This window comes from Vulpes lagopus, chromosome 12, assembly GCF_018345385.1.
Source record: "Vulpes lagopus strain Blue_001 chromosome 12, ASM1834538v1, whole genome shotgun sequence".
Lineage (NCBI taxonomy): Eukaryota > Metazoa > Chordata > Mammalia > Carnivora > Canidae > Vulpes > Vulpes lagopus.
This window is the reverse complement of record NC_054835.1, coordinates 61558536-61585864: the sequence shown is the minus strand read 5'-3', so window position 1 is coordinate 61585864 and position 27329 is coordinate 61558536. Positions and strand designations below refer to the sequence as shown.

The following is a 27329-nucleotide window of genomic DNA, read 5'->3' as shown; positions in this document are numbered from 1 at the left end:
ATCCAACAAAATGTTGATGTTGGCTTGCATTTGTTTTTGTGAGCAGTTTGCAAATTCATCGTTTTGTCAACTGAGTTTAAATTACCACTTTTATTTAATGTAGTTGGTTCTTATTTTGAAATGACATGAGCATCCTAATTTTATCTGTTTACTTTTACTAAAAGTGAACATTTTTTTGTAAGATTTCAGAGAGGGGTGGCAAGAACTCCACGCCTGAGTTATCCAACCCAGGCTGTGTGGATTAGCAGATGAGTTGTTTATGGTTTTTATGATCTTGGAAAAGAAGCTACTTTCTGAGTGAAGAGTTCTTATTTAGCATTATTCGTGGTAGAAGCTTCATTGGTAAATGGAGGGTGGGTTGTGTCCATGTAAAGATTTAAATTGCGTATCTAGTGTTATTTGTTATAAATACATTTGAATGTTGTATCAATTATGGTAACTGTGATTTATGAGATAAAAGGGTTTCTGGTGAGATTAATAAAACATCTTCAGATTTGCAAAGGCTTTTAGTTTGGAATTATTTGGAAAGAAAATAGACCTCCACATGCTCCACATGTTACTGTGATTATTCCTTGACATTTCAATTTATGTAACAAATAAGTAGGAATGTATAACTAAGAACCATTAATGAATACACTTTAATAATAGGGAGACTTCATGGAGCCCCAGTAATAAACTATTTTTAAGAAATGATAATAGCATTTGGAGGAGAAATGTATGCCAACTTTTTGCGTTCCCATTGATAAGTCACTTAAAAGTTCTTGGACTTTTCCCTCCATCTTTAAAACTAAAGGAAGAAAAAAAAAAAACTAAAGGAAGAGTAATGTGTTTATTCTGCTTCCTAGGGTGGTTTTGAGAATTCTAAACTACTACATGCTAATGAAGACATACTTTATTGTAATTTTCAGAATTCATAGATCAAACTACCACATGTGCATAAGGATGTACCTTATAAACATTCTTGGTTCATGGAAAAAATATATTTCATTGATAATGTGTATGTTTAGTTATTTCAGGTTCTTTTTTTCATCAGTGATTTCTCCTTCCTTTCGAACTGCTAGCTTTAAAATATGAAGCTCTTGATATTTCGTGCATTGGCATTGATAATTCTGTAACTGTAAATCACATGATGAAAAGCTTTCAGTTACAGTTATTTTGTATTGGATGAATTATTTTTCCTTGGCGAATGAATTCTAGAATTTTCTTCTATGCACAAAAGCCTGAATGTGTATATTTTCACTGAACATTGCAAAATACACTTTTGGGTTTGACATTTCCACTTAAATGCTCCTTGTTCTTCCTTTTAATCTCGACATTTTGATATTACATTGCATGGCCATGAGATCCATGATAGCCCGACTACAGAGGCAACTCTGACTCCATTTATTTCCTATGAAGCACAGAAGTGTTTGCTCATCTGAAGACAGCCCCAACACAAAAACTCCCAAACGTATTTATGATTTGTCCTTATATACAGAATAAATGTGATATTTACATAAATAGTATCGGATATCTGTTAGTGTTAGATGTTGATGAAATATATTAAAAGCTTATTGCTCATATTTTTATATTGAATACGATAATCGTGTAATGTTAGTTACTACAAATAAAGATTTCTCATAGAGTAACGTAAAAGAATCAATATTGTTTTTTTATAGTAGCTTTATAATCAAATTCTAAAAACTTGAAGAAATTGTGGAAGTAGAAGGAATAGACCTCTAGGTATTTAGCGGTGTTTTTACTTTTTACAAAAATTTTCTTAAGCTTCATATAGGTACAATGTAATTCCACTCCAGAAAAACAAACTATAAAATACTATTTTTTATTACACTGCAGAAGTCTATCCCACTTCAGAATGCTTGAAAATGTATGATTTGGTTGTGAAATTGATGGTATCTTGTCTAGAAATGCAGACTAAATTTTATTTAATCTGTTAAGCGTTTGCTTAATAGAATAAATGATTTATTTAATAAGAATAATGATTTATTTAAGAAGTAAGTTACAAATAGATCAATGGCTTGTATAAATGAACCAGGTCTGCTCCATTTTCTCCTTCAGGCAGAGCTCACAATTTGGAGACGAAAAAACGTTTAGTGATTCGTCATTGCTGGAAAACCTCCAAAATAATCATGTAAGCAACGTAAAACCATTATCTTTTTGTTAATGAGTGAAAGCTAGTGAGTCTCTTTGTGAATTATCTTCCATGTTTATATATATATTTTTTTGTTTCGTGATCATGTTTAATACTTACCAAAATCTGTTCTTGTTTAATCTTTTTTACTCGGCTCACACAAATTCATGGCTGTTAGGAATTTAGTTTTGAAAATCTTGTTAATCAGTATTCTATCTTTTCAAAACGTCTTATATTAAATAATCAATAGAATTTTGTGTGTATGAAACAGCTCACTGCTTACCATCTCAGAATATCTGTAGAAATGAATTACCTGCTCAAAATGATAGGCCAGTGCCCAATCGACACAATAAGAACTCCAGAAATTTCCACCCAGTGTGACCATTGTACCTACGAAGTTACTTGACACTTAGTAAAATTCCATCGGATCAGAGGGTTTGGCTTCCTGGAGGATAAGCCTCGAGAGGGATCCCTGGGTGGCGCAGCGGTTTGGCGCCTGCCTTTGGCCCGGGGCGCGATCCTGGAGACCCGGGATCGAATCCCACGTCGGGCTCCCAGTGCATGGAGCCTGCTTCTCCCTCTGCCTGTGTCTCTGCCTCTCTCTCTCTCTCTCTCTCTGTGACTATCATAAATAAATAAATAAATAAATAAATAAATAAATAAATAAATAAATAAATAAATAAAAAAGGATAAGCCTCGAGCCTGCCCTCATCATCACTTCAAGTTCGCTCTGTCAGAACTTGAACTCACTACCTCAAAACATGGTCCTTCAGCACCGGTGGTCTTACTAACCTGTGCCCCTGGGTGGAGCTCTAGCAAGGTGTCCCTACAGGTATTTTTTTTTGTCGCCTTTCTTCTTAAAAGAGATTTTAATAGAATATGGGGTTCAGGACCCACGAGACCTACACCACCTCTTCCCCTCTGTGTTTTCAGGGTCACGTTGCTTCGTCACCTATTTTAATTCTCTTTCTAGGGACTTAAGAGCTGCTTTGGATTCCTCTTCTTCCGTCCATCTCCAGCTGCATAGGGTGGCCAAGCCCTTGTCAGTAGTGGCTTCTAGAATATACCTTAAATGTCTTCTTGACTTCATTCTCACTTTCCGTCCCCTAGTCCAGACGGCCAGCATCCTTGCACCAGTGCACAAGTCCCAGTACAGTTGCCAGTGTCCTTGTACCCTTTTGTTTCCCTCCGATTCTTGTTGTACGTGGCAACTGAAACGATGGACGTGGAAATCAAATCCCATGGCTTCCCTGTTTAAAACCATCCTCTGGCTTCCCGCCTACCTTCCAGAGGTACGTGGTCTGGCCCCTGGCAAGTCACCAACCTCGCCTGGGTCTCTCTTCCTTTCCTTCTCCTCACACCCGTACTGGCTTTTGTTTTCTCAAACACCCTTCATTCTTCCCTTCAGTAGGATCTTTTCAGTCTTATCTGATTGCAAAACTCTTGGCTCAATTCCTCGTGAAGCTAAAACCTCAGTTTAGGTATCACTTTATCTTGAGAATAACCGCAGACTGGCCCAAATCACGTCGCATGGTATTTGCACATTCTCTCCCTTGTAGTCCTTTCACACTGTGTGTAAATATTTGTGTATTTATCTCCGTTCTCTCATCCCCACAAGTTACACTTCGCACTGCAGGAACCATGTCTGTTTTCTCTGCTGTACTAACCTGAAAAAGATTTTTCGTTGTGATTTGCCTTTCCAATCACTCCCATTTGTTTTTGTTTTCGTTTCTGTTTTTTGTCCAAGAGCATAGAAGAATCTTTTTATTTGATATTTCTCTTCATTAGCAGCAAGATATTTAATTTAAAAGGTCTGCACCTTCTGGGGCACCTGGGTGGCTCAGTCCATTGGGCATCTGTCTCTTGATCTCAGGGCCATGAGTTTGAGCCCCGTGTTGGGCTCCACACTGGATATGGAGCCTACCTAAAAAAAATAAATAAATAAATACAAAATAAAATTTTAAAAAATCTGGCTTCTTTTCTTATGTAAACTCCTTGCAGAAAGGATCCACTTCTATGTCTTCCTCAGTCTCTGAGAATCCATTGTACACAGCAATTGTTCAGCCACTTCTTTTTATTTAGTAAAATATGTGTCAGGTTAAGGTCATCACCCCAACACAAAGTGGTGGAACCCCAGTAAGAACAGATGCCAAAGTTTAAATCTAATCAGGAATTAGATCCAGGTAAATGAGCATTTTAGAATTTCTCCCCTATTTTCTGAGGACAGGGTTTGACCCTATCTGCCTTTTTATCACTGTGCTATTTTCATTTGACACCACCAAGTTGTTTTGTGTAAATGTTTGGAAAATGAGTGAGAGAGACTGTAAGAGCGAATGATTTTGGCTAAAAAATGTATTTTCTTCATAATAGATGTTGACTTCTTTGTTGTCAATAACCTCACACCTCAGTGCTCAACAGCCAGTCTTAATAGACATGAAGTAATGTTGCTGTCATTAGTGTCAAAATGTTTAAGTGAAAGGGTTGAATTGTGTTTATTTCTTACAGCCAACTGCACCTATAATATGTGAATTTCTTACAATGATGGCAGTTTGTCACACAGCAGTGCCAGAGCGAGAAGGCGACAAGATTATTTACCAAGCAGCATCTCCAGGTACAAGGAAGGATTTATAATGTAGTTTTACAGTGGGAATTATTCTGAAATTTGAGGTTGTCTAGAGAAAAATCAGTTTAATTTGAAAAAGCAAAATAGCCAACTTGTATGTTTTAGATAATAGCAATGTGTTTATCAATTAGAATAACGTAGCTTTCAGAATTAAGTATGTATGTGTTAAAATATATAACCTTATGTGTATAAGGTTATATATTTTTGGCATATGACATAAATTGCATAGAAATTTGAATGAGAAAATTCACACAAATATAAAGTACCTTTTTATACATATAGTAACTATTCTCTTCTTTGAAAATAACAATTTTGCCTTCCTCTTTTGGAAATAATAATAATCTGTTCCATCTTTTAGAAATGATAATCAAGGAATTTTTGTGTATTTTTTTTTTGGATGAAGAAAGTTCACCCATTTGAAAGGGATGCCATAAAATGCATATTAGCATGGTTATCAATGTTTAATGTCTCAGCTTGATTTTAAACCTATTTTCAGTGTAAAATTGGGCAGTCAATATGATAATTGCAAGATTTTAGGAAAGAAGGAACATACTTTAAAGACCTTTAAATCTTTTAACTGTATTCTAAACCAGCACCCGTGAACTTGCAGAATGTACTAAATTCCTAAGAAGCAGAAAAAATATTATATCTCATATTCTTAGGATGGACACTATGTGAATGTTCCTAATCCCACACCCTACCCTCAGCAACAAGAAAGTTTGATACAATATGGCAATGAAAGTAATTAATGTATAATAAAATAAACATCGATTCATTTATATCCATTTCTTTTCTTTCCTTGTCTAAGCTCCTTTTTTTTTTTTTTTTTTTTTTTTTTGAGTAGTGTTGACACACAGTGTTATCTATGTTAGTTTCAGGTATATAACCTAGTGCATTTATATCCATTTTTTAAAATATTTTATTTATTTATGATAGACATAGAGAGAGAGAGAGGCAGAGACACAGGAGGAGGGGAGAAGCAGGCTCCATGCCAGGAGCCCGACACAGGACTCGATCCCGGGACCCCAGGATCGCACCCTGGGGCAAAGGCAGGTGCCAAACCACTGAGCCACCTAAATAGAGTCCTCAATTAGTATTTTTCTACATTTAGTGTTTTAGGAGGAAAAGCATAAAACGTAAAACAATCTTGTGCATTTATTTTGAGAAAGGTTTTTTTTAGAGAATATTCTGAACCAACGTGACATTTAAATTTTCCTTCTTAGGTGAGTTGACCAACAGTGAAATAGGACTCCCAGTGCCATACATGTCTCAGATCCTTAAAATGACTGTACTCGTTCCTTTGGCATTATCATATAATTCTGAAAGAAATGGATTTCAGTAACAGGGGCCAGAATAAACAGAATTTTAATTCTTTTACAATTAAGTAGAAATTATAATAATGTATTTCGGTTGTAATAGGGATAATTTTTTCATCTCACCATGTATTTGCTTTCACCTGTTTTCCTAAAACAGATGAGGGAGCATTGGTCAGAGCAGCCAAGCAACTGAATTTTGTTTTCACTGGAAGAACACCAGACTCGGTGATTATAGATTCAGTAAGTTATTTATTTTTAAGTCTCTTTTTCATCAAAATAATAACATATGCATAACTTCAAAGATACAATAATATCAAAGGATGATAAGAAAGTAGAGGTTCCCTACTCCAGTTGCCTTCTCCAGAAGCAACCACTTCCTTTTATCTCTTTCTTCTTCAGGCATTTATGAATCTCATATTTTCAGAAACATGTGATTAATATGTTTTGATTCTTCCATTTGACTATAACTCCTGACTTTCTGTTCTGTTATGTTAAATGAGAACTTATCTCTCTTGACCCACTATCCCTTCCTGGTATATATTTACTATAATAATATTACCGCTTTTAGTTAAACACATATTCAGACATAATTTTTAAAATAGGCAAAAGACTCAAATGAACATTTCACAGAAGAAGGTATATGATGGAAGGGGAGGTGGGCGGTGGTGGGGGTGACTGGGTGGCGGGCACTGAGAGGGGCACTTGACGGGATGAGCACTGGGTGTTATTCTATATGTCGGCAAATTGAACACCAATAAAAAATTAAAAATTAATTAAAAATAAATTAAAAAAAGAAAGGCCACTAAGCACATTAAAAAAAAATCATTAGTCATCAGTGAAATGGAAAATAAAATCACAGTGAGATGCTATATACCCACCAAAATGGCCAAGATTAAAAACATTGGCAGCACCAAATGTTAGTGAGAATACAGAGCTAGTGGAACACCTGTATGTTGTTAGTCATTCCAAAGGCGTGAGCCCTTTGGGAGACCTCGTAGAGCTCCCTAACGCAGGTAAACATGCCGCTGACCCAGCAATTCTACTCATAGTTTCCCAGAAGACATGAAAGTTTCTGTCCACAAACAGATACCTGATGGAATGTTCTTAGCAGCTCTATCCAGAGTAGTCAGACCCTGGAAACAATCCAAACATCCATCAATAAGAGAAGGAATCAGCAAATTGTGATATACAATGAAATATCCAAACGGTAAAAAGGAAGGAATTACTGATCCGTCAACAACATGGATGAACCTCAGGAGCAGTATGTGGAGCAGAAAAAGCTAGACACCAAGGAGTGCATACTCTCTCCAGATGAGACAGGAATGATGTGGGGATAAAATTCAGAGTGGTGATTGCCTCGGGGTCAGGGAGGGGATAGATTGGAGGAGAGCACAAGGAATTTACGAGGTGATGGGAATGTTCTACATCTCAATTGGGATAGTGGTCACACCAGCATTCCACTGTAAATGACACAGTTTTCACTAAATTATACATTTAAGGTCTATGTGCTTTTTGTATATAAGTTGCATTTCATTTTTTTAAAAAATCATTATTTAATGTTTTTTATGCCTAAACCAATATTCATAGTTGAACATTTTTGTATTCAGGATTTTTTTCCCTTTTTTTAATTTTATATATCCTGATATAAATTATTTCCTGAAAATAATTTTTCCTTTGTTTCCTAAAGAAGTAAAGAAGAAGTCCCTTATTTTTTTTTCAGTTGACTAATTTTCTTTCTACCTATTCGTGATTGTTCCCATATCTCCCTAGTACACTCCTACAAGTACAGTCGCACCAGGTAGTCTGTCAGATGGCAGTTCCTACCTTGAGACACCCCCATGCCTCTAGAAGTCCACCATTCTTTTTGGTCTATGCCAGTTCTAATACTTCTACAATACTTGGAATCCCTTTGGATTTTCTTCTGTGTGGGATTATTTCCTGAATCTCAAATCTTCTTTCTTAGTGAGCTACCTTGTTTGGATGGAACACGTGTCACGTTTGATTCTTTAGGTTAAAAAGTACCTCCCAAAGCAGAGGACATGGTAACGATAGCCCTAAATAGGTCACGCTCCTGATCTCCAGCTCTGAGATGCACTGGCTGATGGGTCACCATTTTGTTCATGGTTATCATCCTGGGATTGCTTTATCACCTCCCTGAGGACTTTCTTTACTTCTTTCCTGTGTTAGATCTTTCATTCCTAAATCCCATGTCTGCCTTGTTCTTAGTTTACTCTTACTAAAATACATCCTCTAGTTGATTTGGGGGAAATCCACTCTTTATCACAGAGTGGATTTACTCTTACATGGAGAGTAATTTAGTTTGTAGTCCTTTCAAGTCTAAACATTTTCCATCCCAAAAAAAAATAAATAAATAAATAAATAAATAAATAAATAAATAAACATTTTCCATCCTACTGTTATATGTAATTGATAGTCTGGATGAATATAGAATTACAGGATTGAAATCATTTTCCTTAGAAATTTTTATTTTTCCACTATTGTCTGGTTTCTAGTATACCTGAGAAATCAGAAGCTATTGTGATTCCACATCTTTTGTGACTTGCCCTACCCACTGCCCCATACTCTGGAAGGTCCTAGGATCTTCTTTGTCCCAAGAGTTTGGGTTTTTCATGACAGTGTGCCTTAGTGGGAATATTTTTAACCCACTGTACTGAGCACTGGTGGTTCCATTTCCATTTGGAAAATTCAGTTCTGGGAAATTTTTCTTGAATAATTCCATTTTCCTTCCCTCTCTTTGCCCTGCTGTCTCTCTTTAGAATTTTTGAACTAATCTTTAACTTTTCACTTCTGCTTTTTGTATCTTTGCCTTTTTGCTCTGCTTTTTGGAAGTTTTCATCAGCTTTGTCTTAGCTTTCTTTTTTTTTTTTTATTTCTACTCTGTATTTTTGGTTTTGAAAGGCTTTTGTTGTTCCTTCAGTATTTCTTTTTAATAGCATCCTGTTCTTGTTTCATGAAAGTCAAACTTATATTACTTCTCTGAGAGAAATAATAATAGTTTTTTGAAATTTTCATTTAAAAAAATTTTTACAAGTGTTTAACAAAGCTTTTAATTATAAAACATTTATAAGGCTTTACTTGAACTATAGTTTTTACCAGAATATAAAATGGTCTCAAACTGTCACTGCAGTGGTTTTGGTTTTGGGAAAAGTGTACTTCACCAAAAGTTAAATATCAACTTTCAGATGTTCTTTCCCAAAGTTTCTCATTTTCCACTGAGGAGAACGGAGCAGCATCTAATTACTGTGTCCCTTGTATATGGGATGTATAGTAGACTCTACCAGGTTTTTGACACAAATTGCAGAATAATAAGGCCAGTCTCCTCCCATACGACCAAAGAGAAGCAACCAGAGTGTAAACATTAATCACAAAAACATAAAAATTATTATAAACAACTGTTTCCCAATTTTTCATGAGTCCCATTAAAAAGCATATACTGGCTAATGCAGCCAGTATTTCCAAGGGTATGAAACACTGTGAAAAAGTCTCATGCCACCAGAAAGCCACAATAATCCAGCTAATAGAACAGAAAATGCCACATATGACACGGGTGACAAACTACTTCAGTCTGGTGTTGAAATTAAAGTGGAGAGGCATCCGGGACCTGCTCGCCAGCCCCTCTTTTTGAAGTGCCTGTTATAGTTTTAGTGAGGCTTTGAGAAAGACAGAAACTAAATGTGTATATTCAGTCTTCTCTCTTAATCCGAAAGTTAATGAATCCACTTAAAGAGGATATATTCAGAAGGAATGCTTTGTATTATTTTTTACATTAAAACTTCATGCATGCAGGGTTTATTTCCAAGAAGCCAAAGATACTTCCAACTGGATGTAATCACGTGTTCCTTTCCTTTATAGCTGGGGCAAGAGGAAAGATACGAATTACTCAATGTTCTGGAGTTCACCAGGTAAAGCATGTGCTCTGTGATTTTTATCTGTAAGATAAATTTCTGTATATTTTTGCTTTTTCCTTTTTAAATAACTAAAAGGTATAATTTATTGTATTTTTTAAGTTTATTTATTTATGGAGACACAGAGAGAGAGGCAGAGACACAGGCAGGGGGAGAAGCAGGCTCCCTGTGGGGACCCCGATGTGGGACTTGGTCCCCAGACTGAGGATCACGCCCTGAGCCAAAGGCAGATGCTCAACCACTGAGCCACCCCGGCGTCCCTGTTTTATTTTTTATTTAACTAAATTTATTTAGAAAAGATATTAAGTTAAAATCTGCAGTATAGTTTGTAACTGTCATAGCTGCTTATAAATCATTAACACCTACCTTCAGAATATTACAAGACATGATTCCTGGAGGCAGTGTAAAAATATTTTTGAACTTAGCCGGTCTGCATCACAACTGTGGGGTATAGGACCAGGAATCTTATGGCTGGTGATCTGGAAACATCATTATACTTAGAGGCTGCAGGATTTATGTGTGCTGAAGCTGAATCAAGAGTTAGGAACCCAGCAGTCTAATTCTGTGCTCATTGTATCTAATTATCTTTGGGATTTCAGAAACCATATCCATCTCTCTGTTAGGTATAAAACCAGTTACAATCTAGTAGGAAAAATCAGAAATCAAGGAGAATATCCTACTTAACTTTATTTTTTAAGGTCAAATAATACAGACCTTCTAATGATCAGTGACATCTCTATGAGTTCGGTTTTTTATTTTTGCTTGACTATGTAGTTTCTGAACTAACCTACACTCTAGGTTATGGGCCTAGATAACCTATTAATGGTAAATGGGCTTCAGTTAACAGACAGGATGGTCTTTAAAGATTGCATCACTATTAACAGGACACTTAAAGCCAAGCCACAACCAGGAAGTAACCCTGCTGTTCAAGGAAATAAATGTTCACCTAGAACTTTCTTCTCCATAAGGCAAGCTTGTACATTGACTAGAAAAGGCATTTCTTACAGTGTGGAGGTTCCTCAAAAAGTCAGAAATAGAGCTACCCTAAATTCAGTAATTGCACTACGAGGTATTCACCCAAAGGATACAAAAATACTAATTTAAGAGGACACATGTACCCTGATGTTTATAGCAGCATTATGAACAATAGCCAAATTATGGAAGAAGCCTAAATGTCCATCAACTGATGAGTGGATAAAGATGCCCCCCCACACACACACACATACACAATGGAATAATGCTCAGTCATAAAAAAGAATGATATCTTGCCACTTGCAGTGACATGAATGGAGCTACAGGGTATTATGCTAAGCAAAATAAGTCAGAGAAAGACAAATACCACATGATCTCACTCATATGTGGAATTTAAGAAACAAAGCAAACAATCATAGGGGGAAAAGAGAGAAACTAAGGAACAGAATCTTAACTATAGAGGACAAACTGATGGTCACTGGAGGGGAAGTGGCTGGGGTCATGGGTTAATAAGTAAGATTGCACTAAGGAGGGCACTTGTGAGGAGCACCGGGTGTTGTATGGAAGAGTTGAATCAATAAACTGTGCACCTGAGACTAATATTACACTGTATGTTAACTAACTAGAATTTACATAAAAACTAAAAGAAAATGATAAAGACATTTAACTTCTTGGAAGGAAAAAAAAGGAAAAGGCATTTCCTTTTCTTTTTTCTTTCTTTCTTTCTTTCTTTCTTTCTTTCTTTCTTTCTTTCTTTCTTTTTGGCATTTTCTTTTCTATGACAGCGTTGCTGGCTGTCTTGGTTGGGAGTGACCATGTGCCATTGGTTAATATCAAAAATAATAGGGTCTAACGTGTTACTTAAACACTGTTTTTCCTCACTTGTATGCACCGAAGGACTCAAGGGAAAATGCATAAGACATTGATGAGTAAACTGTAATAGAGTATTTCCAAAATGTATCCCCCACCCTTTTCTTTTTTTCATGTCAAAGTGGCTATTTTTCCTAAGTCTACTTGCATTATACCAGCAGATAATTATAAGTAGTATATCAGTTAGCATTTGGGTATGTTTGTTTATCAGCACATACCTTAAAGCACCACGAAGAGAAATAAAAGAAGATTGGGGGTTTAAGATCTTGTTGGGATTCAGTGATGGGAGTAGGTGTGAGGATGAAAGTGGGGAAAAGTGACTACGGTGGTATTAAAAGAGACTCTGGAAAAAAACATTAGTGGTTTAGACGAGGATGATGGTAGCACAAAGAAAGTAAAGTTGATAGAGTCCAGATACCTTTTGGAAGAATGTCAGGGGGCCTTTGGGATGGGTTGGAGGTGAAAGCAGAAAAGAGGGAGGGGTTAGAGTCTCTGATTGAACAGCTGGGTGGGAAGAGGTTCCGTTTATACAGATGGTACGTATAGGAGGAGTAGTGACTAGATGAGGTGCCCGTGAGATACGCAGATGGAGGAGCCACAGGTGGGCCGTGGGAGGTGAAGGCTGGGAGGAAAGGAGAGATGCCTGTGGCTAAAATATTAACTTGGTAGTTGTTGGCCTGTAAATGGTAATCAAAGCCACAAAAACGAGTTGAATCTCCTGGATATAAAATATAGGGGGTGAGGGGAACAAGAAAATCCGAAGATCGCCCTGTGACTGTGTCCCAGCTTCTAAGAGTTGATTAGGAGGAGAGGAATCAGCAAAAGAGACTGCTTCGTGCTTAGTGATGTAGAAGATAAAGAGAGGGGAACGGTCAGAGCCAAGAGAAGAGGATCCTTTTCGAGGTGGCAGTGATCATCCATGTCAGAGACTGCAGCAGGGGTGGTGAGCTGAAGGTGGGCAGTACTTGCTGACCGGAGCCCTTCGGGGGAAGGTCAGGAGAGAAGCCAGGTAGGCCTGATGGTAGCGAGTTGCGGAGGTGGCGAGTTGCGGGCCAGTGGGGAGCACGGTGGCCTTGCGCCCTGGCTTTCCTAAGCTCAGTGGCCAGGCGACTTTTCCCCACCTGTGTCCATCCTCTGTGATGCCGCAGAAAGGTTCCCATTTACCCAGGATTTGGGAGTTTTGCCTGGAGAAGATGAGAGCAGGAAAGCTGATGAGTTTGGGGCCACCTGTCATTGAAGTTGGGTTAGAGAGAGGCACGCAGGAGGGCTGACACAGAAGGTGGAGTCTGCAGGGCCATAACGAGAAGGCTCCAATTATACGTCTTCCCCAAGCGCAGGGATGCTGATCGGAGGCACTAACGTAGAGGGGAGATGGAGAGAGAGAGGACTGGATGTTTCTGGATGCCTCGGAAAGAAACCCTTGACTGTCCTGGGGCCAGGACTCCCTGTCTAACATGCTATTTCATACTGGGCTCATCTCCGTTTTTAGGCAGAATATTGAGGTAAAACAAATAGATACAGACACTTGAGAAGTCCTTTATTGCCCTGATTTCTGGAAAGAATGCCTAAACGCCATTCCTTCCAAGTGAGGCTCGTCCTGTGCGGTGCGGTGCTGGTGGGTTGTTCACCATTACTTGCTGCCTCGTTGTTGCCAGAGATGCCCTACGTGTCACCGCCCAGTTCTGTATTGCCGATACGGTATTAAAATGTCTGTGCTCATCAGCTTCGCTTTGTCATGCAAATAGATTTTTTTTTTTTTACATGATGCCAGGGGTTCACTAATAATCATTGAAAGATAATAGCGGTGCATGCTTAAGTCAGTTTTTAAGTGCCCACGCTTGCCTTTCTGTGTGATTTGGGTATATGCTCTAGGTGGATCATTATTTCTGTGTATGTTAAAAGCCATAACGTATAATTCACCCTTAGATACTGACTCAAATATTTTTTTAAATCCGAAAACATTGAACCAGAACATTCTTCTGCCCAGGTGGGTACTAACTCCTGCAGGTTTCCCAGGATGCATTTTGTAAATGATTCCTTTAGGGCAGCAGCTGGTACCCTGGTGCCTTAAAAAACATAATGTAAGTCTCAAAGGTACCCCACCACACACCCAGGGGATGGCTTGTATATGTGGAAGGACAGGGCTCATAATTTGGTAAAATTTATTTTTCACTGCGAGTATTAAAATATGTGAGGTGTGACAAACATACATATGCGTATCCTCGGTACGATGACACATTATGGAAAACCTCTTTCTTTCAGCGCTAGAAAAAGAATGTCCGTGATTGTTCGCACACCATCCGGGAAGTTACGACTTTACTGCAAAGGAGCTGTAAGTTTTTATTTTTGCCTTTTACAGTTTTGATTTATGATGGTTTATAATGTATACGTTCAGCATTCTGCTGTGGAAATGTAACACAGATGTTTAGCATAAAGTTGCTGACATCCACTTTCCTTGGTGTTTTATAGTGATAGTGTTGAGCCTCTTCTGGTGAAATGTGGAATTCCTTCTGGGTAAATTTGGTGCTTTGAAAAAATTTGGCCTAGCTTACTCATATAATTCAATCTTGATACACAATCTTTGAGGTTTATGTTATAAAATATATTAAAAGACAATTAAATCAGAAAATGCCTGGGAATTTTATTAGAAATGTAGGGATCCATACCAGTTTGAATGTAATTTTTTAAAAACCATAAAAAGGGAGGGGGGAATGGATCATAGTTACTACTGTAATTTCATCATAGGGTCATTACCATTTGTCTTGCATGTTTTAATTATAACGGAATTTCTGACTATTGGTTGGCTTTGGTATATTGGCAGATTATAGTGACAGAAATAGTAAAATGTCATTCAGAGCGAATTTTCTGAGTTAAAATCTGTTTATGCTCTTGGAAAAATGAGGAGTCTCCTGACCAGGCCTGCCTTTTATTCCTAAAATTAGTATTTTCCTTCTGAATTATCCTTTCCAGGTACCTGGTCTACTTGGACTAGTCAGGTAACTTAACCAACTTGGAACTTTCCAATTTTAAATAGAATCGACAACCTTGATCTAGTAAATGAAACTTGGAAACTGCACTTATTAGGAAACCAAAGCTTATTAACTTAAATTTTTGTTGAAAATGTTTTTCGATGCCTTGGTTTTAAAGCATTAAAATGCCATTTTGGGATGCCTTAGTTTTAAAGCATTTTGGTAGGATTATTTAATGATGTCTCATAAATTTAGTTTTAGAATTCCTGTGGTCGTTGATAGAAACAACTAATATTTATTCATTATGTGCAGTTTATCTAGCAGGCTTGAAACTGGATTTTGGAGAAAGGAAGATAAGACCCAACATTTGTCAGGAACTAAGCCTAGTCACAGAATATATATATATAATATATATATAATATATATTATATATATAATTTATTATATATTATATATTATAAATATGTTTATATATTATATATAAATTATAATTTATAATTATATATACATTATAAATTTATTAACTTATAAATTATATAAAATATTATAATTATATATTATATATAATACCTATATATATAAAGAGAAGTTTAGGATACAATATTGAGGTGTATTGTAAAGCTCTTCCATGTTCCAGTGATAGCATTTAGTGATAAGGGAATAAAGAGCCTTAAGACCTTCTCCTTTAAATAATTATGCGCCCGGTTTACACCCAACACACATCCTTCCTTTCTTAGTTTTGAGTAATCTTCCATCTAGAACCTCTGTTTAGGGAGTTAAAAGCATTAAATAAAAAATAAAAACATTGGACTTCCTTTTTGACTAATCATGGAGGTGGTCTGCATACATTAACTTGCTTATTGCATTGTTTCCCCTCCCTCCCAAGTTGGCCATGAAACGTGGCTGACTACTAAAAGGGCTGAAACATGCAAAGCGGCAAGGTACACTTGAGAACTGCATGTAGTTTGGCAGAGAATAGCAGGCTCAAGGCTGGAAAGGTGGGCGTGTGTTAGGTCCTGGGGGTTTTTTCATGCTCAATAACTTGTACTTTTTTCTGAATTGTTCTGATGCCATTTAGGAAGATGACTGAAGACAGAAAGTTGCATACTGAGTTACCCTTGACGCTAGCGACCACAGTTCGAGAGTTGATAAGGATCTGAACCCAGGCAGTTGTAGAGAGGATTGAGTAGACCGAGATTTAGGACTTGGTAACTAATTACATGTACATGGTAGGGAAACCATGACCGAGAATTATGATCCAATTTGGACTTGGCCAGGTAGACAGCCACTTCCCACCGTAGAGGGTTGGGAGCCACATCTGGGCCATGAGGCAGAGATGGCTTGGATTTCACAGGGGAAGGAATCTGGAGTGTGGATGCGAATTTAGAAGTTAACCAGTGTAGCTGGAAGGTGAAAGCAAGGGATGGATGAGACCTTGTAAGAAGGAAATACTACATGGAGAAGAGGAGGGCGAAGGGTGAAGAGTAGAGGATCTAGGAAAAGAGATCAGACTTGGAGAAGAGTCTGAGGAGTGTTGATTCCCTGGTAGAGTGAATAATGAACAGTGACGAGTGCCACAGAGACTTTAGTAGAAACGTCCATTACGGAGTCAGCGATAATACTTTCCAGTCCAGTTGACACAGTCTGTTCAGACTCTGACATATATCCTCTATTCCAAATCCATGAGATGGATATAAAGAGGGTTGAGCGGGGTGGGAGTCCCAGGCCCTGGGTCAGAATCAGGGGTTGGTGGTTGGAGTTTTGTTTCTAAGTGTTAGTGGGGGCAAATAGTGCTTTCTGTAAAATGTGGATGAGAGCCAGCCTCCCCTATTTGATGCCTGAGACAGTGGTGAGCTTCCTAATCATGAGAAGAAGCTGAGAAAAATTCATGCCAGCTCTATATAAAACCACTGGATAGGGCTGTGCACAACCAGGCGGCGCAACACGTGGAGACACAAGAGGAAAGCTCCTGCCAAAGAGGGAACAAGCACGTAAATAACTGGACGTGGATTCACGCCAGGTGAAATCATGTGTATAGACCTGGCTGACCAAGGATGCTTAGTGCTCAATATGATTTTTCTAAAAAAATCACAACTATTCTTAATCAGAAATAAATGGGAGGTTTGGGCATATGTGTGAGCTAAATTGGAAATCATAAATTTAAAAGAAAACATCAGATAAATGGAATACGGTCTAAATTAAACAGTGGCAGGGGTGCAGTTAGTGGATCGGAGAACAGTACCGAAGAGTCCGTCTAGAACGTAACATGGGGAGACTGTGGCTGTGTGTGTGCGGGCATATGGATGATTTGCATTTTTCCCTTTTTTCCAGGGTTTCTGCAGTGAGGTTGCCTTGCTTTATTAATTTTTAAATGAAAAAAAAAAGAAGGAGAAGTACAGTTTATGTCTGAGATAGTGGCTGATTTAAGAAAAGTCACATTTACACAAACAAAATCGTAACTTGTTGAAGGAAATGAAAACCCTACCCCGATACTTACTTAGTGGAGGAGAACTTAGAAACCTGTTACACTTAGTGCATTAGAGAGCTTAAAGAAAACTTCTAATTAAGTGCCCCCTAAATAAAATAATAAAATCCCGTGCCACGGATCAAGGAGGACCACATGCGACGTCAGTTGTGTTCAGCGTTTCAGCTCCCGGCCAGCGGCAGAGAGCCGAGAAATCTGAGTGGCACGCACACGCCCAGAGGACGTCTGTCTACACTCACGTGTGGCTGCGGCTGGTGATTTCAGCAGGTGTCCCAGATCGCAGGGGCCTCACGCAGTGTGTCGGCCTTCCCCGTTGAGCCGACAGCAGGATCCGATTCCTTGCGGGCACCTGCTTCATCTTGGCAAGATCACCCAGATAACTTCAGTGTAAAAGGCAGTGCTTCACCGGTTACTTGCGTAAAACCTCTTTTCTTCTCTTGGCTGCCTTCTTACTCCTGACTCTCCCGTTCCCCTGTGCCGTCCTCCGTTATGTGGCAATTTGGAATCGTCCGCTCTCCCAGGAATGACCCGGGATGACCTCAGGGGGTGTAGTCACGTAATCAATGTGTTTTGAACACGTGCAGGATGTGGTCAGTGAGGACAGAGCAGTGCGGGAACTTGAGTCTGAAGAACTTGAGATGAATAGGAAAATGACTTTTCAAGTGAAAATTGACCCAACACTAGGACACCGGATACGTGAATCCAGTTAGGGCTTTCTGCCAATGTAGACTCAGTAGGTTCTAAATCTGATCTTAGGGGAAATAAGACATATACGCACATGTTAGTTCCTGTGAAAAAAAATTTTTTTTTTGGTCCTAACCATGGGCCAAACACTTGAGGTAGCTCTCTGAATCTGTGAGTGTTAACTCTGGGCAAAAAAGGTTATTTGCACGTATTTATTGCTCACATCTACGCGTGGCCAGCTGTGACGGTCACTTACATACTACCTAATTCCTGCAAAGGGCCGCATTCTGGCCCCTGCTTTCCTGGATATCATAAAGTAGAAAATTCTATTTTGAGCATCGGTTTTTTTTTGAAAACGTGGCTACCTGGTACAATTTCCTCTCCCTTATCACTTCTTGACTTTGATTTTTTTTTTTAAGATTTTCATAGTTTTAAAACCCCTGTTTTTAATTTCACTGAAAATGTCATTAGCCTCTGGGAAAAAAAAAAGTAGCATTCGTAAGTTATACCTCTCATTCCTAGAAAGGGAGCCATGAGGGGAAATTATCATTTCCTTTTGCTTTCTCCCCCCCCCTTCCCGTTCCACCCCTGAAAAATGAAAAGAAATTCATAATTGGGGCCCGGAATATTCCATCTGTGCTGAGGTCACCAAGTTCTTGTTTCTCTCAAGGGTTCTAAATCATACTCCATTAGTCTGCATCCAAATCTCAGCCCTGAGACTGGAGACCCCAAAATGGGTAATACCACTGAGAAAGTAATTGCAGGTAAATGATTTATTTTTTCCTAGTCTAATAAAACCGTGGAGGCCAAACACTAAAATCCTGAAAACGTTAAACCCAAGCTGAAGAGTAACGAAAGGAACAATAAGCAGTTTTTTAAAGGGGCAAAACTCAGAGAAAACCTAAGTGGCACATAACACTCAAGCTGAAAGGGACTGTGAGGATCACCCAGTAATTGAATTTTACAAACTAAGTGAATTGAGGTTTTTGAGGCTAACGTGACAGTCAGAAATATGCAGCTATCGGTCCATGCTCGGTTTGTTGGAAGTTCTCCCTATAATGCCCAGCAGGCCTCTCTGTGCATTTGGACCTGTGTTTCTCAGAGTTTGCTGTGCGTGCGCCCCGGTCCCGTACAGATGCCCCGATCTCCAGCTCAGATCCACGTTGCGTGAGCTTGGGGCCTGCACCGTATGGCGCCCCAGAGACCCACTGTGCACGTTAGCGTTGTAAAGACTCCAGAAGCGTCGGCGCAAGGCGGGCTTTATTCAAAGCAGCATTTCCCAAACTTTCTGAGCACTGGGCCATTCTCCCCTGTGGCACCTGAGTATTCATACGGTGCCTATACCCTGCAGCATCCTGCAAAACCTTCAGAGGTGGGGGGCGGCATCTTGCAAGGTCCGCAAAGTACCGATAGGATGCGAGACGTTGAGCACTGGAGTGACTGAAGATTTATTCAGGAGGGAGAAGGATGGAAATATCGGCCTTGACCCTGGCTTCGTCATATCATCGGGGAAACAGTCTTACTAGGGGGGAAAAAATATTTTGTGCTTTAAAACTAATGCTCAAGGTGATTTTTTTTTTAATACCGATTTGCCGCCAATACTGTTGCCAACATCAACATTCCTGAACTCAAAATGCTTTATTTTAACTGTATCGTGCCTTCTATTTGTTTTCCAGGACACCGTGATATACGATAGACTGGCAGAGACTTCAAAATACAAAGAAATCACCTTAAAACATTTAGAGCAGTTTGCTACAGAAGGTGAGCGTAATGCGGCAACAAAGCATGATTACGGCAGAAAGGGGGTCATACCCGCCTCAAGTCTTGCGGGATTGTTGTTATCTTACTTGGAAACCCCGAAAGTAAGATAACAGTGTTGACAACTTAGGTTGTACTCTATGCCGTTCCCATTATTTTCATTTCGCTTTCCTGTGTAAATACGGTGTATCTCTAGAAGTGTAGAAGGAAAAGAAGTCCAAAACTGGACAGTTTCTCGGTAAGAAAGAAGATAAGAAATAAATAAGCTGGGGCACCCCGGGGGGCTCCATCAGTAGAGCTTCCGCCTTCAGCTCAGGTCGTGATCCGGGTCCTGGGGTCAGGCCCCAGTCGGGCTCCCTGCTGCTCCCTCTGCCTCTGCCCTTCGCCCCCTGCTTGTGCTGGCTCTCTCGTGCACACACTCTTTCTCTCTCTCAAATAAGTAAATCTTTAAAAAAAAAAAAAAAAAAAAAAAACTAAAAATAAGCTTTTAGAACAATTAAAATAGTTATTCACAGTGTAGGTTCCAACTGACCACCTCTTAAGCCCCTAGCCCACGCCAGGCTCTGTGCGAGGCCAGGAAGTCGTGCAAAGGCCTGTCTCCATCCTCCTGAAATGCGTGCTCTGTGCAGCCCGGCGGGGCACGTAGTCCAGGGGGTGATCTGCGTTAGATGGGAGGACGCGAGAGTCCTCAAGCAGTACGGCCACTTACTACACGAGTTTGTAGAGTCTTCTCTCTGAACTTAACAGAAGTACCCAGAGCTGTACCTGAATCTTCCATCTCAATTTTCACTGTGCATCAGCCAGGACTGTCGCCAGTAGGCAGCAGGCCTTGACCTCCGACTGCGTCCCTTGTTCCTCTTAATCCAGGCTACGAAAAAATAGGATTGTCTTAAAAAGCACGAAGCTTTGAAAAGCAGGGACGTAGGGAACCTTCTCTCCCTCCTCCAAAAATGCAACAGCACGGAGACACTTGTGTCCGTAGAGTTCAGATGCCTGGAGGCGCGTCCTCGGCTGGACTTGGCAGGGCAGCCTAGCTGGCACCCAGCACCTGTTCCGTCTCAGGAAGGGGGACGGAAGGAGCATCACCCTCTCCTCTGGCTGTGATAGGAAGACCTTTCGGCTCTTGGGCAGAGCTGACTTGGCTTGGCCTTCACCTCCACCCTTTTATTCCTGGCCCTCGGCTGAACAACAGTCTGACTCCGTGCTACCCCAGAGTCTAAGTCTCCAGCCAAGTTTCCAGAAGAGAAAAACATGTCCTGATATAGCCCCAAAGGCTTAAGTTCTCCGCTCAGTGCGCTGGCGGTAGGCAAGCCTACCCCTTCCTTGGAAGACGGAGTCCTCTGGGCCCTTAGTGTCCTTGTGTCCCCTGCGGCTCGTTCCTGACATGCCCCCTGGCCACAGTCGATTGGCCTGAGGTCCGTAGCCCCCCGTTGTTCTGAGAGCTAAGGACCTTGAATGAGGGTGTTGTCTTCTCAGGAACCTGATTAACTGCGTTTGTCCTGGCTGAGAAATGCTTTTGCTGCTGCTTTGCTCCAGTCCACCATTTATTTTTTTTTTTCTGGCTGAGGGTAGCTTCCTGGTGAATTATGAAACTGATAGGCATGGAGCACGGAGCGTAGGCCGCCTCAGACAGCAGCTTTGAATGGTTTCCCAGGGTAGTTCTGATGAGTACTTTGTTTAGTCACCATCCCTCAGTGTTTTAAGACTCTTTATACTATAAATTTACAGCGATAAAGAGCTGTAATAAGTAGAGCCCTGCAGCCCTGGAGGCAGATGGCCTTCCAGGTAGACCCCGTCGGAGTCCCTCTCTTTCTTCATAAGCCGCAGTTATAAGCGAGCCTCTGTGCTCAGTGCTGAGGCTATAGATCGGAGGAACCCATCCCCTGCAAGAGCGGTACGCTCATCCCGGATGGAGACCCACAGGAAACACGATTGGAAACCGTTCACACCATACGAGCATTTGGGGATCTCTGCCTCTAGGGTCTGAGCGAGGTGAGAATCATCAGAGTGATGATTTTAAGAACTGAGTCTTCACGTAGATGCAAGGCAGATGTGGAGGGAGTTGGAGGGAGTAAGACGGGGAAAAAAGTGACCGGCATGTGCCCAGGCCTGGGGAAATAAGAGGAAGATGGCAGAGAAGGAGGTCGAAGGTCCTTGGTGTGCGGGGCGAGTGAGCCAGACTTTGGGGTTTGGACTTCATCCCGGGGATGAACGATTGAGAGATCTCCAACAAAAGAATAACCTGATAAGCTTAGGATTTTGGAAAAGTCACAAAGGATGTATTGAGAGAGCTGGGAACCGAAGGCAGAGCTCCAGTCAAAGGTGAGGGGAGCGTTGGCACGCATTTTACGACAAGTTTACATCCTAACGGAATCAGACCAACATACTGTCTGAATTGAACCAGTCTTTTCAAATGCGACTTAGTTGTATCCGAGTGGAAGGGTCAGACTTCAAAACGAAACCGTATTTGGTGTTGGGACATGTGCTGCTTTTTTCAGGGTTAAGAACCTTATGTTTTGCCGTGGCTGAGATCTCAGAGAGCGACTTCCAGGAGTGGCGAGCGGTCTATCAGCGCGCGTCCACGTCTGTGCAGAACCGGCTGCTCAAGCTCGAAGAGAGTTACGAGCTAATTGAAAAGGTACGTGAAGGATTACTTTTGCTCGTATGGAAAGTTTGGTTTCCAGAAAACTTCAGTCTTTTCAAGGAGCCAATAAATAAAGATCAGAATGTCTGGACGCACGGCTTACTGTCGAGCCTCCCCTGGTCTGAGCGTGAACAAATGTTGGCCGTGGCTAGAGCTTTTGCCGAAAAGTCTGTGGAATTGCTTTACGTGGACCTTCACTCTTTTTTGTGATTTTGGATCCGTGAGGTCAGCCTGTCTTCTTGCTTCTGTGTACTGTTTCTTCTGCGTCACTGAAGAGAAGCATGCTCTCCTCCCCGCACACTTGCACACAAGCGATGTGTACAGCTGCGTGTGCATGTAGGTAATCGAGGTGTGTGGTGGGGAATACAACATAATATAACACAAACACAGCTGTGGGGCTCTGTAGCTAATGACAAAGAATATATAAGTGAACGATCCAGTGTATTTGTATACGTACCTACACATCTACGTGCGCATCCCTCATCTGTGCCACAGCTGAAAATACTCCCATTTTACAGACAAGCAAGGCTGTTCACCCAAAAAGTGACGGACATGCTGTGAGTGATGCTGTATGAATAGCAGGAAGTTGTGCTTCCTTAAAAATAGCAGACGTTTTTGTGTGCTGTTCACTGCGTGCCACGTGATGTCTGGAGGATTGACTTTAATCCTCACGGCATCCCTCTGAGGTAGGCACGATTTATTTATTTATTTTTCCAGTTTTACAGATGAAGAAATCAAGGAAACAGGTCAAGTAATTCGGTTGATATGACACAGTTCGTAAGGGGGCGAGGCAAGACCCTCCTTCTGGCTCCAGAACTCATGCCCCTCACCACTTAGGCAGCTTCATCCTCCCCTTCCCCTTGTCAGCACATAACTTCCTCCTCGCGTGATCCTTAGCCCTATTCGTTGCTTTTCTTAGGCTTCTGAGAACTAAAACAAAGTTTTCTCTTCCAAAGACTACTGTTTGGAAACAACTTTTCTCCTGTCTCCTGACGTACGCGGCCTGAATGTGATGTGGCCTTTACCCTCCGTGGCAGTGTGGTAGGATTAATACACGATGAGTTACCATCAGGTATTTGAAAATGGATCCTGAACATTAAGTCTTGTGTCTACACGAAGCGCCCCATAGAAAATTCTGAGGTTGGATGTTAAATGTAGCTGGTTAACATGCTGACTCTGCATGCCCTGGAGCTTATAGGTTAGATTTTATAGGTTTCACAGTTGTTGTTGGTTTTTTTTTGGGCGGGGGGAGATGTTTATAATAACGTCTGGTATTAAAAGCCTTGTGATTTCCATCTTTTATTTTATTTTATTTTATTTTTTTATTTCCATCTTTTAAATGAAACAGATATTCAGCCTTCCTTCAGCAGGTGGCAGTCGTGAGTCACTGAACTTCTAGTTGCCTGGGGAAGTGGCCTTAGCCGCACGTGTACTTTGAGCTTACAGATACAGATGCCTCCCTGGGACGGCCTGTTGTCTACACCGAGTGAAAAGAGGGGTGGATAGCTAGTTCCATTTTGCATTCTGATAAGCCATGGTCTCCACGTTTTAATGAAAAATCTAAAAGCCAGAATGATGAAGGGATTGGTTCCCTTGCTCATCCAGCTTCCAAAGGACTGGACTTCTGTGTCCCTCCCGACCCCTGAAACCATAATCTCATTCGGGTATTAGGTTCATTGACGCTACCGGGGCTGCTACTAGATGTTAGGTATCAGGGAAGCTCGAGCACGCCAGCAACGCCCGCTCCCCTGAGACTCTGAGCATCGCCGGCCTAACAAATTTCTGGAGTCAGGAAATCGAAAGGAACCCAGAGTGGTGCCCCCACACACTTGGTCCAACGGAAGCTTCCAGGGAAGTGTTGACTTTTCAGATGAACCCCAGATGATTATTATTTTACCAGTTAAAGGAGATCAGAGGTCTTTTTTTTTTTTTTACACAAAAGATCAGAAGTCTTTAGGGGGGGGGAGACCCAGGCACAAAGATACTGAAGAACTGGCAACAGAGAGCTATTTTTCAGACAAATGCTTGTCCCGTCCCCGATCATTTGAAGACCATAGGGTTTTTCATGTATCTAGAGCCAGGGCAGTATGACCCCTTGTGTGGCCGGAGCTTCCATTGTTTGCTAAAATCATCAAAGATTAGTGTTGCACCAGAACTGGCTGCCCCAAAAACCACCTACTGAGGCAAGTTTGGGCCTGTCCGAGCGCAGATCCTGCAGGTGGCTTGCCCTGGCTTGACAATCAGCTGCCATAGCAGTACGGGTCAACGTCTTGGCCTCTTTGGCTACTTTAGTGAGTGGTATTGATGATGTAATCTTTTTAATGTGATTGGAATCTGTTTTTTAAGTAGACCACCATGTTGGGCTTAGCATAGAAGATAGTGAATTTTAAACCATGAGAATGGTTTTTAAGTCCTTCTTTTTTTCTAAGAACAGAACACATTTTCCAAACAAAATATTGCCTGAATCATCATATATATAATAGAGAAAAGCTGCTCTGTTTTAAAGAATGGAGGAGTAGGGAGGAGCCTCACGTGGGCTGTCCCCTCAGCCTCAGCACCTTGCCCTAGGCACGGTCTGGGAGGAGCTTTTCGTGATTTGGCGGCTCCACTGAGCACCATTTGAAAACCATATAAATATTCCATCTATTTGTGAAATTTTTAGAAAATGTGCTCCTCAGAATACTATAGATTTTTCAAGACTTTTCGCTTCTCGATGAAAGACCAGATCGTCCTCGCGGTCCTGTATACAAGGTGTTTCTAAGCATATTTGCATTAATGATACAAAATGCCCCTGACATGTTGGTGGTAGTGTCATGCTAAAGACATCTGAAATTTGAAGGATTCGTAGAACCTTTCCTGAAAACAAGAATGTTTTTAATGTTACCAAATAAGTGACAACTTTATTTTTCTTTTTGTTTTTGGGGTTTTTTTTTTCTTTAAAAGATGATGAAGGTTGTACTTTTAAACCTTATTCTCGGCCTTATCCCTCCATTGTTCAAACAAGTTATTCGGTTTTTGAAATTTGATCCAACGCTTATTCCTTCGGGTATAACCCACTGTAACCCCTAGCAGAAGCTGCAAAAATATCCAAAGAGACCCAAGAACATCCAAAAAGATAATGACATTGGTCCCTTGCCACAGTGCTTTGTCACTTTTCTTTCCCAGCAGTCTGAGCACTAGAAAGTACTCACTCCACCCTCCAGGACACTAAGAATGAAATGTGAGAGGTTTGAAAAAGTTCTCTGGTTATTGTATCCCTATCGACAGTCGCTGTCCGAGGAGAGGATTGAGGACTTCCACATCCATCTATAAAATAACAGCATCATCTCTGCCATCGGGCGGGACGGTCTGAGCTCTATCACTTGCATTCAGGTGGTCAGCATTTCAAGATTAAAAAAATAATAATAATTCTGATGCTCTGAGTTGTTGCAAGATGTTCCCGAAACATCTTTTTTCTATTACTAAAGATAGGCCAAGAGGCAGCATTTATTCCCAGAGAGACGAAACCATGCAGGAACGAGAAGGTTCTCATAGTTAAAATGCAAAAGGGGTTGTTAGAAGCCTATCAGGCCCTTCAGGTGTCTTGACCTAGTTTAGGAAGGGGATTGTGGCATCGCTTCGGGTTTATGGAAGGAAATGCCTCTTCATGTCTTCGTCACCACTTCAGAGAACTTAATTGTCTCCTTTCAGACAATATTCTTTTTTTTTAATTTTTTTTTTTTTTTATTATAGTCACAGAGAGAGAGAGAGGCAGAGACACAGGCAGAGGGAGAAGCAGGCTCCATGCACTGGGAGCCTGATGTGGGATTTGATCCCGGGTCTCCAGGATCGCGCCCTGGGCCAAAGGCAGGCGCCAAACCGCTGCGCCACCCAGGGATCCCCATCAGACAATATTCTTGACCTGCTTTACCTGCTTTAACCTTGTTCTTTTGAAAGATAATTGATGTATTTGGACTTGTAATTCTAGGTCATGAAACCACCTATTAGTGTTGGTTTGCATTTTTAAAAATCCAATTTTTAAAATGAAATTTAGAATTAATTTACATGTATTTGGTCGGGAAAATTACAGATAAGAGAATAATTATGAAGCTTTATGCTTCATTAGCAGTGGTTTCCCTGAAATTTCTCACCTTGTTCTTTGATCTGTCACTTTACATTTATTCTGACATCTTTCTAAAGCAGATTTTTTTTTTTTTTACCTCCTATTCAAACTCTGCTGCTGGGTTCCTTTGAAAATTAATAGTGCAGAGGGCTCTGATCTTATCAGGGAAGATTTTTTATGATTAAATCATTGGTTAAAATAGGAAAGTGTGCCTTTATGGTAAATACAGGGTTTTTTAAAAACGTTTTATATTTATTTGCTTCAACAGAAGAGTGCAGCTGTATCTTCACCATTGCACAAATCACCTACTAATCGCATCTCATGTTTAAGAAAGCAAATTATTTATCTTGAGCAATAACAGAAAACAGAGTGGGTTATAGCAGGAGTTTAGATTGGGCAGTGATTGAAGCATTTCCCTGATGGTCAAATTGGGTTTTTTCTCTTTTTTTCTTTTTCTTGTTATGAGGCAGAGATTATGAACTATATTTTTAAAAAATGATAACTTATCTGATGCAGTTTTTTAGTAGATTATAAGTCAGAGAGGAGCTTAAGAGTAATCAGAAAACAGTAGCTCTGACAATCTAGCTCTCCTTTGAAATCAGGTAAGAGTGTTTTATACACATTTTGTGACTTTTGATTAGCGTTAAGCATCTCCTAGATTGAAGCGTCATGAGAGCAAGGACTGTTTTTCAGGTATTCATCACAGAATTTCCAGCACTTGCCCATCTAGCCTGTGTTAACTACTGAATAAATACTTGACAAGGGCAGCCGGGTGGCCCAGCAGTTTAGCGCTGCCTGCAGCCCAGGGCGTGACCCCGGGGTCCCGGGATCGAGTCCCGCATTGGGCTC

General features: G+C 40.5%; 1 protein-coding gene across 4 annotated transcripts in view; it reads left to right on the top strand.

Annotated features, from left to right (window-relative positions):
* ATP8A1 (ATPase phospholipid transporting 8A1) overlaps positions 1 to 27329 on the top strand; it is a 223414-nt gene that overhangs the window by 94884 nt on the left and 101201 nt on the right. For all 4 annotated transcript variants that reach the window (XM_041727158.1, XM_041727160.1, XM_041727159.1 and 1 more), the window contains 7 exons: positions 2059 to 2131; positions 4637 to 4742; positions 6228 to 6310; positions 9944 to 9993; positions 14101 to 14170; positions 19653 to 19737; positions 22233 to 22372. In XM_041727158.1, coding sequence (XP_041583092.1) covers positions 2059 to 2131; positions 4637 to 4742; positions 6228 to 6310; positions 9944 to 9993; positions 14101 to 14170; positions 19653 to 19737; positions 22233 to 22372 — 607 coding nt within the window. The remainder of the gene's footprint in view (positions 1 to 2058; positions 2132 to 4636; positions 4743 to 6227; positions 6311 to 9943; positions 9994 to 14100; positions 14171 to 19652; positions 19738 to 22232; positions 22373 to 27329) is intronic.